General features: G+C 38.2%; 1 protein-coding gene across 7 annotated transcripts in view; it reads left to right on the top strand.

The window, feature by feature from the left end:
* SLC16A14 (solute carrier family 16 member 14) overlaps positions 1-12,537 on the top strand; it is a 44,871-nt gene that overhangs the window by 25,091 nt on the left and 7,243 nt on the right. For all 7 annotated transcript variants that reach the window (XR_012487710.1, XR_012487709.1, XR_012487708.1 and 4 more), the window contains exon 4: positions 6,225-7,226. Coding sequence is in view for 2 of the 7 variants with exons in the window: in XM_074298482.1 (XP_074154583.1) it covers positions 6,225-7,226 (1,002 nt within the window). In the remaining 5 variants the exon portion in view is untranslated. The remainder of the gene's footprint in view (positions 1-6,224; positions 7,227-12,537) is intronic.

Below are 12,537 nucleotides of genomic sequence, written 5' to 3' on the forward strand. Positions count from 1 at the left end.
CAGTCATAAAGAATGGGACACAATTGAAATAACTGTACAACAACATTTTTTTAAAATCAATAATATTTTATTTTTTCAAATACATGTAAAGATAGTTTTCAACCTTCATCCTTTTAAGATTTTGTGTTCCAAGTTTTATTTCTGTCTCTTCCTGTCTCTAAGACAGCAAGCAATCTGATATGTTAAATATGTACAATCCTTTTAAACATATTTCCCTATTTGTCAGATTGAACAACAACATTTATATAGTGCTTACTATGTGCCAGGCCCTATCCTAAGTACTTTACAAATATTTTCTCATTTGATCCCATAACAACTCTTGGAGATAAATGCCATTATTATTCCCATTTTATAGATGAATTAGTTGAGGCAGTAAGAAATTAAGTGACTTGCCCAAATTCACATAGCTAGGAAGCCACATTTGAATTCTAGTCTTTCTAAATCCACTGCAACTTTCCAATGAGAATATTTTCATGATCAGCTTAAAAAACCACATTTTAGGTGCAGTGGATAGAGTATCAGCCCTGAAGCCAGGGGGATCTGAGTTCAAATCTGGTCTCGATACCTAACACTTCCTAGCTGTGTGACCCTGTGCAAGTCACTTAATCCCAGTTGCCTCAGGGGGAAAAAAAAGCACATGTTATATCAAATATTCTACAAAGATTTGAACATTTCTTTGGAACTGAGATTAGTCCATCATCCTTTCCCATTTGGGTGCTTCAAAGTGAAGAAAACTTTTCAAAAAAAGTAAACAGGCCAGTGTTCTCTACTTGAAAGTAGAAGAAAAATTTAACACAACATTCAGAGTTAGCAAAATGTAATGCTCTGTGTTTAAAAATTTCACTATGTTCTTTTTATAATTAGGCCAAATTCCACAACAATCAGAAAGATAAGAGTTATCTTTTAGGATATAAATTATCCAGGTTAGCAAAAATTTAGCTTCATACCCAATCTTGAAGCCAAGAGGATTCGGATTCACATTCTGCCTGTGATACATACTGGATCAGTCTTTTTTAACAACTCTCTAAGAATACAAGTTGCAGAGAAGATGGCAATCTACATTGGCTGTAGGAATGTCCTTACCTGGGAGTTCCCTGGTCCAGTGAAATCATCATTGTAATCTCTTGAGATAAATAATTTCCTAGAAAAGGTGTGGTATAGTGGGAAGATAATGAGATTTTCCTTTAGAGGATCAGAGTATTACCTTGGATAGGTCACTTTTCCCTCCTATATAGGTCAGGCTATGAAAATTCATGGAATGAACTGCTGGAGGGGATTTGCTTAGTGCTCCCTATGTTAACTGACACATAGAAAAAGTGAGATCATCCCTGCTCTCAAAAAGACCATATTCATCTTAACAAGGAAGGCTTTGAGTGTTCAAAATGGCAGGTGGCCAAGTCTAATTACAACATATGCCAAAGGGATTGTCCAAAAGTTGTTGGTGCATCGGTGTTAAAAACTCACTAAATTCGGCAAAGAGGATACAAAGAAAGGAAATACACATTCCCTGGCTTCAGGAAGCTCATAATCTATTGAAGAAAACATTTATATAAACAGGCAATTTATTTTATATCTATTTATATAAACAAGTCTCAGGGGAGACACTAATGATTCCATCTCTTTAAGCACTTTTCCCCATCCTATCTCTAATTTAGTAGACAAATTTTTTGAGGTACTTTGAGGCAGCTAGATAGAGTTAGAAAGAGCTGAGTTCCCATCCAACCCCAGACACTTATTAGCTCTGTGATCCCGAACAAGTCACTTAATTCTGTTTGCCTCAATTTCTTCATCTGTAAAATGAGCTAGACAATAGAATGGCAAACTACTCTAGTATCTTTGCCAAGAAAACTCTAAATGAGTGAGATATGATTGAAAAACAACACATGAGTTGCTTTAGCCACAATAATTAATTCCCTCTCTTGGTAGCCAATCAATAGGCCTCTCCAAACTTAGACTGGCCTTTGAATGATAAATAGATGCTTTGTTACTGTGCCTATTTCAAAGCCTTTCCTCTTGTAAGAGCTTGTGTTCCATGAGCATAGCCTTGGAGCAGGTGAGATCATTTTCATACCACATCATAAAACATGGGGGTAGGATTATTAATTTCAGAAAAGCGACCTTTGTCAGCCAAGGATGGGATATGTTTTCATTTTGTCAGGGTTCTTAGCCTGGAGTCTGTGAACTTATTGGGGTTAAGTGACTTATACAAGATCACACAACTAGTAAGTATCTGAAGACTACATTTGAACTCAGGTCTTCCTGACTCCAGAACCAGTGTTCTATTCACTGAATCACCTCGCTGCCCCCAAAATATATTTTTTTAACAATTGTATTTTTTTGTTTTGTTAGCTTGTTTATTTAATTTTTATTATAGCTTTTTATATACAAAATGTTTTTCAATAATGACACTTGCAAAATCTTCTGTTCCAACTTTTCCCCTCCTTCCCCCTCCCCCATGGCAGATAGTCCCATACATGTTAAATATGTTCAAGTATATTTAACAATTGTATTTTAACATAATTAATTTCTTTTGAAAGTTTTTGTAGTTAATCTAATACATTTGAAAACCTTGTCCTCAGAATGGGTTCATCGATTCTACTATACTGTCAAGGTGCCATGACACAAAAAAGATTTAAAATCCCTGCATTATGTGGAGATTTCCACATAATTTATATTAATGGGAATCAGAATTGTACATCACTCCCCAAAACACATGGATCTATTAAAATGTGCTCCTGAGAGGTTGCATGAAAATATTTTATTGCTTCATTTCACTGGAATGAGGTTTTTACGTTGTTCATTTATATTTTCAAGGTGCCTTGAAAATGATTGATGGGTTACTACTGAAGGCCTTGGGGAAAAACTAAAAGGATTAAAGGAATTTTTTTTTCTTTTCCCTGCCCAAAATATATATATTTTTAAAATTTTTGTTTTACTTTGTTTTTGAGGGATGGGGAGCGAAAAATCACAAAGAAAGCATTTCCCCCAAAAAATTATTCTTTTTTCCCCCCTGGGTCTTTACATTTCCAATTACTACAAATGAGGCATGTTTATATTCTATTACTTAAGTATTTGACATTATGGAGACACAAAACAGAGGTTGGTTGACTGTATTTATTTTTTAGCTCTCAGGAGCTTAGTTTGGCTTACATTAGATCTGAAGTTAACCTTTTTTTTTTTTTTTCATAGACCCCTTTGGAAATCTGGTGAAGCTTATGGTCCGCTTCTCAAAATAATGTTTTTAAATACATAAAATAAAACAATCAAATTGAAATAGTTCTCAAATGTATTTCAAATCTAGATTAGGATTTCTTAATTGAGATGTGGCCATTTTGGGAGAAAAGAGAATAGCTAGAGATGCAGCAGCTGCTTAGTGGATAATAATAAGTCATTCAAATATTGTAGTGTATTTTAAAGGTCAATGAACAAAATTGAAAGCAAAATAAGAAAAGAAAAAAAAAGAAAAGAAAAAGTCAGTAAATAAATAAAACCAGGAACTTCCTTGGGAGGTTTATGAACTAAATATCATTTCAAAGTAAGCTCCTTGAAGGTAGAGAAATGTCTTTTTGGCTTATGTATGTATCTCCAGCATTTAGCACAGTTGCAGCCATATTGTAAGTGTTTAACAAATGCTTTTTGATTTGTTGATTTGACAAATCATTAACTAAGGTTTTTTTTTTTTTTTCCAAAGAAGAAAGTCACCAGTATTAAAAAGAAAAAGAAGAATCCATAACAAAATAAGGATATTGATTTGGATTGCGTTCTAAAGCGTGATCATTTTTTTTAAAGGGGAAGAAGTCTCTCTTTTCAAAAACTGATTTTTACTGTTATCTTTTGCATCATCTACATTTCTCCCAGTATTCCTTCTCAGAGCCACCCCTTTTGACAAATAATTTTTTTTCAAAGAAGAAGAAAAGAAAAAAATCTGACATTATGTGAATGTTCTACATTTATGAACCTCTGCAGTGGCAGGAATAGTATGGAGAGAAGGATGGCCCTTCTTTGACCTCTTAGGTCTGAGTCCCCTCAGCTTCTGGGCTTACCATGAGCATGTGGTTCTTATTGTGACTGCTAAAACACTGCATAGAACATTAAGGTTTCAAAGGTGTTTTTATTCAACCCTCTAAGGTATATAAGAAAAATCATTATTCCCATTTGACAGATGAGGAAACTGAGGTTCAGAAAGATTAAGTGACTTGTCCAACATTCTATAGGTGATAAGTAGCAGAGCTGGAATTCAAATTCTGGTGTTCTCACCACTACATCACACTAATTAATCAGTCAGTTAATCAAAGCATTTATTAAGTGCCCGTTGTATGCCAGGCACTGTTTGAAAAGGAATAGATTACAGTAAGGTAGATGAGGGCATGATTATTTAGCACAATAGTGAAATAAAATGTGATGAGATATAGAAGTGGTAAAACAGGTACTAGGAGTATTTGGGGAGAGCAATAGATTTGGAAGAGCATAATTGCAAAAAAATAATAATAATACATAAAAGTCTGCAACAGAAAGCAACCATGCATGACAAGACATCCATCACAGGCTACACAATTGTGTATTCCAATCTGGAAGGGAAAGACTCTCGGGTGTTCTGGCCAAGATAGAAACAATTACTATTTACATTCCCTCTGAGTCAGTTTGGGTCCAAACCATGACCAAATGGGGCTACTGGCACTTTTCATTTTGGGATCTCTTTTAGGTAATAATTAATGGATTCTTTCCATTTCTATTTGTGAAGATTACAACGTAGCTGTCTCTCTTACACAATGTGGGGATTACATTCGGCCAAGGCAATTTATTCTCTGCTGTATTATATGGCCTCAAAGTCCCTTCTCTTTTTGTAGTCTGTATCCAATTCCCTCTGGGTGGTTTACTAAGCTGGACTCCCTAAGGCCGTTTATTTAACTCTCTCATACCAGGGCTAGTTCTGTTTCAAATCCAAAGCCAGTTCTCTTCACCACTGCCAAAAGTCATGCTTCTTGAAGTTGCTTCCTGCCTTGAATAAGGTTTCTCTGTATCTGGATTTTTTTTCTTTTCTTTTCTTTTGCTGAGACAATTGGTGTTAAGTGACTTGCTCAAGGTCACACAGCTAGGAAGTGTTAAGTGTCTGAGACCAGATTTGAACTCAGGTCCGCCTGACTTCAGGGCTGATCCTCTACCCAGATGCCAGATCTTTTTAGAGAATATGTTTCTCTACTCCCTGCTTTAGCCTGCTTTTTCGTGCTCCCTCTGGGCTACCTGCTAAGAATGTGATGTCTTCTACCATGGGAGGAGGAAGGAGAGAAAATTCCCTCCCCAACACAATCTCTTGTTTAGGAGTCACACTCCACAAAACTGCTCCCAATGTGTTACCTCAAACTACTGAACTGTCTCATGGGCTTGGTGGCTTAACTTTTCCAATATCCATCCTTTCTCAGGCCAGTTGTTCTTTCACTTCAATTAGAGAATGCTTTCATCCTTTGCAAAGAGACAAGGATAGGGAACAGACATGTCCTTGTACTTTGTTGGCATATTAATACCTGGTTATGTTCTCCTTTCCAAAATTATATTAGGCAGCTGTGTGGATTATTGAGTTTGGAGTTAGGGAGACCTGAGTTCAAGTCTAAGCTTGGATATTTATTAGCTGCATGACCCTGGACAAGCCATTTAATCTCTGTGTGCCTCAGTTCCTCACTTGTAAAATGGGAATAATAATAGTACCTCCCTCCCAAAGTTATTATGTGGATCAAACAAAATAATATTTATAAACTGCTTTGTATAATTCCTGGCACATAGTGGGGGCTATATAAATGCCAATTGTTATTATTTGGGCAGCTGTATAGTACAATGTATACAGTGCTGGAAGATGGAGGATGGATAAGGCATCCCACAACAAAGCGTTTAAGAAGTATCACTCCTGGATTCCAGTGCATGTTTATGCTCTGATCAGTTTCCCACATAGACAGTTTGACTGTAGTTTCTGAAAATTGCCTGAAAATGTCTTCTGGTTACCCTTTTAAATAGTTATTTGCCTGGATGCTCAAACAGAAAGTATATAAATAATATCATTTAAATTTATTTTATCATTACCAAAGTATATACAACATAACCCAGTGAGAATGAGTTTCCATGAGCCAGAAGTTTTTAGGATATGTCTGTGTGTAATTTAAATTCTTTTAAATATGCTTAAATCTAGCCATGGCCTTTTATAACTCATTTTCCTTTTTAAAATTTGTTGACAGGGTTTGGCAGCGGTATGGTTTATCTCCCTGCAGTGGTCATGGTGGGACAGTACTTTCAGAAGAGAAGAGCCCTTGCTCAGGGACTTAGTACAACCGGGACAGGATTCGGTACCTTCCTCATGACGGTCTTACTAAAATATCTTTGCTCAGAATATGGCTGGCGAAGCGCAATGTTCATCCAGGGGGCCGTCTCCTTGAACCTGTGCGTTTGCGGAGCTCTCATGAGACCTCTTCCTCCCAGTGAGACCCAAAGCAATAAAATTCTTCAAAGCAAAGGTGGAGAGAGAGATCTCAAACTTCCTCTGTCCCATTCAACTGAGTCCATAAAATCGAACGGGCACCTAAAGAAAGCCGAAGAAAGGGAGGACGGACCCGTGAAGGAAGAAATGCTCAGTAACTCCCCGGTCCCGGAGAGCAAAGGCAAAGACAAAGTTCAACTTGGAAAGAACATGTACGCTCTTCGCATTCTCAAGATAGTGAGCCAACTCACCATTAGAATCAGGAAGGGATTCTGGGACTGGTACTCAAGTTACTTTGGAGCCGCGTCCCTCTTTACAAATCGGATGTTTGTGGCCTTTATTTTCTGGGCTCTCTTTGCCTATAGCAGCTTTGTCATTCCATTTATTCATCTCCCAGAAATAGTCAAGCTGTACAATCTGTCTGAACAAAATGATGTTTTCCCCTTGACCTCGATCATAGCAATAGTTCATATTTTTGGAAAAGTGATCCTTGGGATTGTGGCTGACCTGCCCTGTATCAGCGTCTGGAACGTCTTTCTGATGGCTAACTTGAGTCTTGTGGTCAGCATCCTTATTCTGCCATTGATGCACACTTATGCCAGCCTGGCAGCAATGTGTGCCCTGATCGGCTTTTCCAGTGGGTACTTCTCCCTAATGCCTGTGGTGACTGAAGATCTGGTAGGCATAGAACACCTTGCAAATGCCTATGGCATCATCATTTGTGCCAATGGAATATCTGCATTGCTGGGACCACCGTTCGCAGGTAAATAGCTTCTGATCTTAATCTAATAATAATAATTCAAGTCACACAAATGAGCGAATTTATTCTGGGGGGGATGGTGATGACACAGTATTAGGTCTTTAACCTTTATATTTATTTCACAGCGAGTAAGGAAGAGGCAGCCACAGTTTAGGGTCAATTAACTAGTTTTTGTTTTGTGGTCCTCATAGATAATCAGTCTGATGATACCTGTGGACAGATCCCTTCTCAGAATGATGCTTTATAAATTCATAAAATAAAGTAACATATCTAGAATTACAAAGGATACCAAATGTATTGAAATAAAATTTTTTTTAAAATTAGGGTTAGGTTGGGTGATGCAGTAGATAGGGCAACAGCCCAGGTCTGAAATCAGGAGGACTTGAGTTCAAATCTGACCTCAGACACTTACTAGATGGGTGATCTTAGTCACTAAATCCAGTTTTCCTCAGTTTCTTCATGTGTAAAATGAGCTGGAGAAGGAAATGACAAACCACTCCAGTACTTTTGCCAAGAAAACCCCAAATGGGGTCACAGAGAGTTGGACATGACTGAAGGGACTCAACAACAATATAAAAAATGATTGTGAGAAAAAGCTTCAGAAGGCACTGGTGACTTTTAGCTGGGGTAGTTGGGCAGGAAGTTAGGGCTGCTGGTCCCAGTCGCCAGGGGTTAAGCACTATGGGCACGCTTAGGCAATCTGGTTTGGTCAACAGATGTCAGGCTACCAAGGGAGGAGGGGTAAAGAAGCCCAGTTCATAGGCAAAGAAAGGTGTATGTAGTTCAATGCAAGGTTACCTCAGCAGACCTTCCTGGAACCTGTGGTCACAGAAAACAGGAAACTGTCACAGCTGAGGACTTCTGCTGTCCTTTAAACTAGACCAGATTTATCTGCTCAGCCTAGCTTTCTGTGGCCTTTAGCCGGAACCTTAAATGTCCACGGTGGTATGTTTAACGAGGCTCCTTCATTTTGAGTTTTCTCTCTTAGGGGCATCTTCTTCATGCAGATGAGGAAGGGAATTATGCAGAGGATTAGGCATTGGGTCTTTGATTTCCTTGTGGGTATTGGTATATGAGGGAATCCCTGGTTTTCTGGACTTTGAATTGGTAAATGAGATGAACTTGGTTTTTATTTTCAATTTTATTTTTTTAGATTATATATGTACATTCATTTATATATCTCCCATATAGTCTTGTTGGGAGAGAAAAATCAGAACAAAAGGGAAAAATCACAAGAAAGAAAAAAAAAGATGAAAATAGTATGCTTCAATCTACATTCAGTCTCTATAGTTCTCTATCTGGATGCGGATGGCATTTTCCAAACTTTAGGGGAATTGCCTGGATCATTGAATTGCTGTGAAGAGCTAAGTCTATCATAGTTGATCATCATACAATTTTGCGGTTGCTGTCTACAAGATTTTCCTGATTCTGCTTGCTGATGAACTTGATTTAAAAAAAAAAAATGTTGATAACTGCCCTTAATTATATTTAGATTTCCTTTGTAGGCCTATATAGTTTATTTTATGCATTTAAAAACACTACATCATGAAGTGTGATTTGGCCTGGGCCTTGTTTTGAAGATGGAGAATGAAGTTGTGACAGTTTGGAGAGTATAGTCATAGATTTGGTATGGAGAGGGGTTAATTACATTGATGGTAATGAGCAATCCCAATAACGAGTTTGCTAGTGCTTTTAAGTCACTCCGATTGCAGATGGCAGGTAGACAAACACACTTGATCATACACCTGATGTGACCACCATTTTTATAAGTCACTTCTGCTTGGGTTAGAACTCAACTTGGGAAATGGAACTTCAGTGGTGAGAAGGCCCATCCTGGGACTCAGAGACTAGACAGACCCAGGACAGCAGATCAGAATAAGGAACAGCAGCAGGGAAAATTGGAATACTGGACAATCAAGTGATTGGTACAAGGGTGATCTGACAGATTTCCAGCAGGTGAACACTGCATGGCAACACATGGGTCTGAAAGTAAATATTTAGCAGAAATCTAGATACCTACCTAAACAGCTGTGATCTAGGTAGGAAGTTTGACAGAAGGTCCAAAGTATAAATAGCCAGGTAAATGGGGAGAATTTACCAATGAAGCAATAGGCAATAGATAGAAGTCTAAGGTAGGAGTCTGGTAGGCGTCAGAGAGATCTAACAGTAAGAAGGGCTAGGTTTTCTATTTCTATTTCTATCTTCAGTCAGTTAATTAACTAACACTTTTTAAGTGTCACTATGTACTAGCCATTGTGCTGAGTATTGGAGATACAAACATAAAAATGAAGCAATCCAGGAGCAGCCAGATGGTTCAGTGGATAGAGCACCCTGCCTGGAGTCAGGAGAATCTGAGTCAAATCTGACTTAAACCTACTTAATACTTTACTAGCTGTGTGACTCTGGACAAATCACTTAACCTCACTTGCCTCACACACAAAAAAAAAAAAAAAAACCCAAAAAACAAAACAAAACAAAAAAAAAAATGGCTAGAAGGTCTTGTGATTCAAGAAAGGAAGAGTTCATAGAGGTCACTGAGGAGAATTCATTCATTTACAAGTTAGGAAACTAGGGGACAGGGCAGGATACAGTGTTTTATCCTGGCCATATAGGTAACTATTGGTACAGCCTGGATTTAATTTCAAAGTCAGTTCTCTGTTCACCACACTCTGCTTTATTAACTTTGCTTATCCTGGTATATTAGCCTAGCTGCCTCCTTGCATATTCTATGTCTGCCCTAACATCCCACCAGCTTGTTCTATTTGTTCAGAGGGTAGAGCCAGGAGCAATGGGTGCAAGTTATTAAAAAAAGACAAACTGAGGCTTGATATCAGGAAAACCTTCCCAATAATTAGAACTATTTATGAGTGAAACAGGTTGCCTCTAAGGGTAATAGATTCCCCCTTACTGGAGGTTTTAAAACGAAGATTTAATGGCTACTTTGGAGCTATGTTATAGCAGGAATTCTTTTCCAGAAATTGGTTCTACTAAGGTTCCTTATATCTCTAAACTTTTATGCTTCTATGAAATAGTAAAATTAAACTTTCTGAAAAATGGTGCCCAACATATGGTGCCATTGATTAGATTATCTCTATCAGAAAATTGATTATAATTATTGATTAAAATTATCTCTTCCAGTATCTTTGGCTTTGTTTATATCTTTAGCCATAGAACCTGTCTGACTCTTGGCTACCTCCTAATGAGTTCTTGCAGCATAACTACATGTGTATATGTATATATTAATATGTACATATTCATTTATTCCTTGAGGTATGTTGTCTATGATTATTCAGCACAAACAACTAAGATATCATTCAAACTGATTATAACACATTGGTCCAGGAAGCCCCAGAACATGTTGTTTTTGTTTAAAGTAGACAAAACATTTGAAGAAGCCACTGTACATTCAAAATTCGAAATATTGGATGCCATATTCAATTCAAACTTAGTCTGTGGATAGATGATAGCTGTTAAGGTCTCACCCCCTAGAGACAACTAGTAACTGGAAAGAGAAAAAAAAGGGAAAAGCTGACTTGAACTTGGGAGATGGGAACATAGTTTAATTCAAGAGAAATCTGAACTTTTTGATGAGGTCAAGATCAGAGAGTATTCACCAACCACACCAAGTTAAAGAGCTAGTCACTAGGGATCACTAGGTGATGTAGTGGATGGAGTATTGTGCCTCTAGTCTGGAAGATCCTCCTTCCTGAGTTCAAATCCAGCCTCAGACACTTACAGTGTCACCCGGGGCAAGTCACTTCACCCTATTTACTTCGATTTCCTCATCTGTAAAATAAGCTGGAGAAGAAAATGGAAAACCATTCTGGTATATTTGCCAAGAAGACCCCAAATGGGGTGACAAAGAATGGTATATGGCTGAAATGACTGGACAGCAACCACAAAAGAGCTTTTACTTGTAAAATGGAGGAGACTGGATGTCCATTACCGAGGAGAGCACTTTATAGGACAGAGGAAGCACAAAGTACCTTCAAATTACCTGTCAACTCACCCAGTGTCAGATATGTTGGGCGCCATTTTTCAGAAAGTTTAATTTCACTATTTCATAGAAGCATAAAAGCTTAAAAATGGAAGAAACCTTAGCAGAACCCATTTCTGGAAAAGAATCCTGGCTATAACATAGCCCTAAAGTAGCCATTAAATCTTGGCTACTTTTTTTGTTTAAGCCTCCAGTAAGGGGTTGCCCATTACCTCTAGAGGCAACCTGTCTCACTCATAAATAGCTCTAACTTTTTGGGAAGTTTTTCCTGATATCAAGCATCAGTTTGTCTTTTTTTCGTCTACCCTCTGAACGAACAGAACAAGCTTCATCTCCTTCAAAGGATGGACAAAGATGGCCCCTGAAATCCCTTCCAGCTCTCAAACCTGGCTTCTCTGGAAGACAGCTTATCTCCTTCAAAGTGCCTGCTCAAGGCTTCTCTAAGCCACTCTCTAGTTTGGTTAGCACTTTGTGGTTCAAGATGCCAGGTCTCTCAAAGGTCTAATTCGGTGATGGTCTGATAACCGCTTTTTCTGTTGTTCAAGATAAAGCTCTCAAGAGCCTTGGGCTGGGTGAGTGAATGCTTATAACCCCTTGGGGAATTGGTTCTGGGAGACTAGTGTAATAGTGTAACCATACTAGCACGCAGAGACAAGGTGTCTGCTTCAGACAAGTAGAGAGAGGATGTGGGGACCATGGTCGTCTTCCTGCAAGGACAATCTGGTTTCCTTCTCTATGATGGTGCGACCACTTTCTCCCATAAACCCCACGAATGACATCAGCCCAGTCTGGCACTAAAGGGACAACCTTAGAATCCTACAAATAACTAGATCATGTATGTTAGTTGTTGAAAGAGAAAAAAGAGGAATGGATTAAGTCAAAGGGTACTTCAGGAGCCCCCATCCTGATTTCATGGGTCACTGGGTCTCAGCATGAATAATCAGCCCTCAGGAACTTTATCACCAAGTTGAGATGGAAAGGTTGAAAGAGTCTGGTATGGTAGAAATAAGGGAAGGGAGCAGATATTTATTAATTACCTATGTGTCAGGTACTGCACAAAGGGCAAAGAGCCCAAGTTAGTTTCAACTCCATCATTAAATTGCTGAGGGATGGTAACTAAATCCCTTGATCTCTGGATCTAGGTGACTTCATCTGTAAGACATAAATGTCTCCAAGTTGCCTTCTAGTTCTTAACATCTTGAGATTACTTGAAAAAATGGGGATGGGACTCCCAATGTCTTCATTATCTTGAAAGCATCAGTGTTGCTAGAGGTCCCCATAGTTTTTAACCCCTCTCTCTGAATTCTTCATACTAAT

This window comes from Sminthopsis crassicaudata, chromosome 3, assembly GCF_048593235.1.
Source record: "Sminthopsis crassicaudata isolate SCR6 chromosome 3, ASM4859323v1, whole genome shotgun sequence".
NCBI lineage: Eukaryota > Metazoa > Chordata > Mammalia > Dasyuromorphia > Dasyuridae > Sminthopsis > Sminthopsis crassicaudata.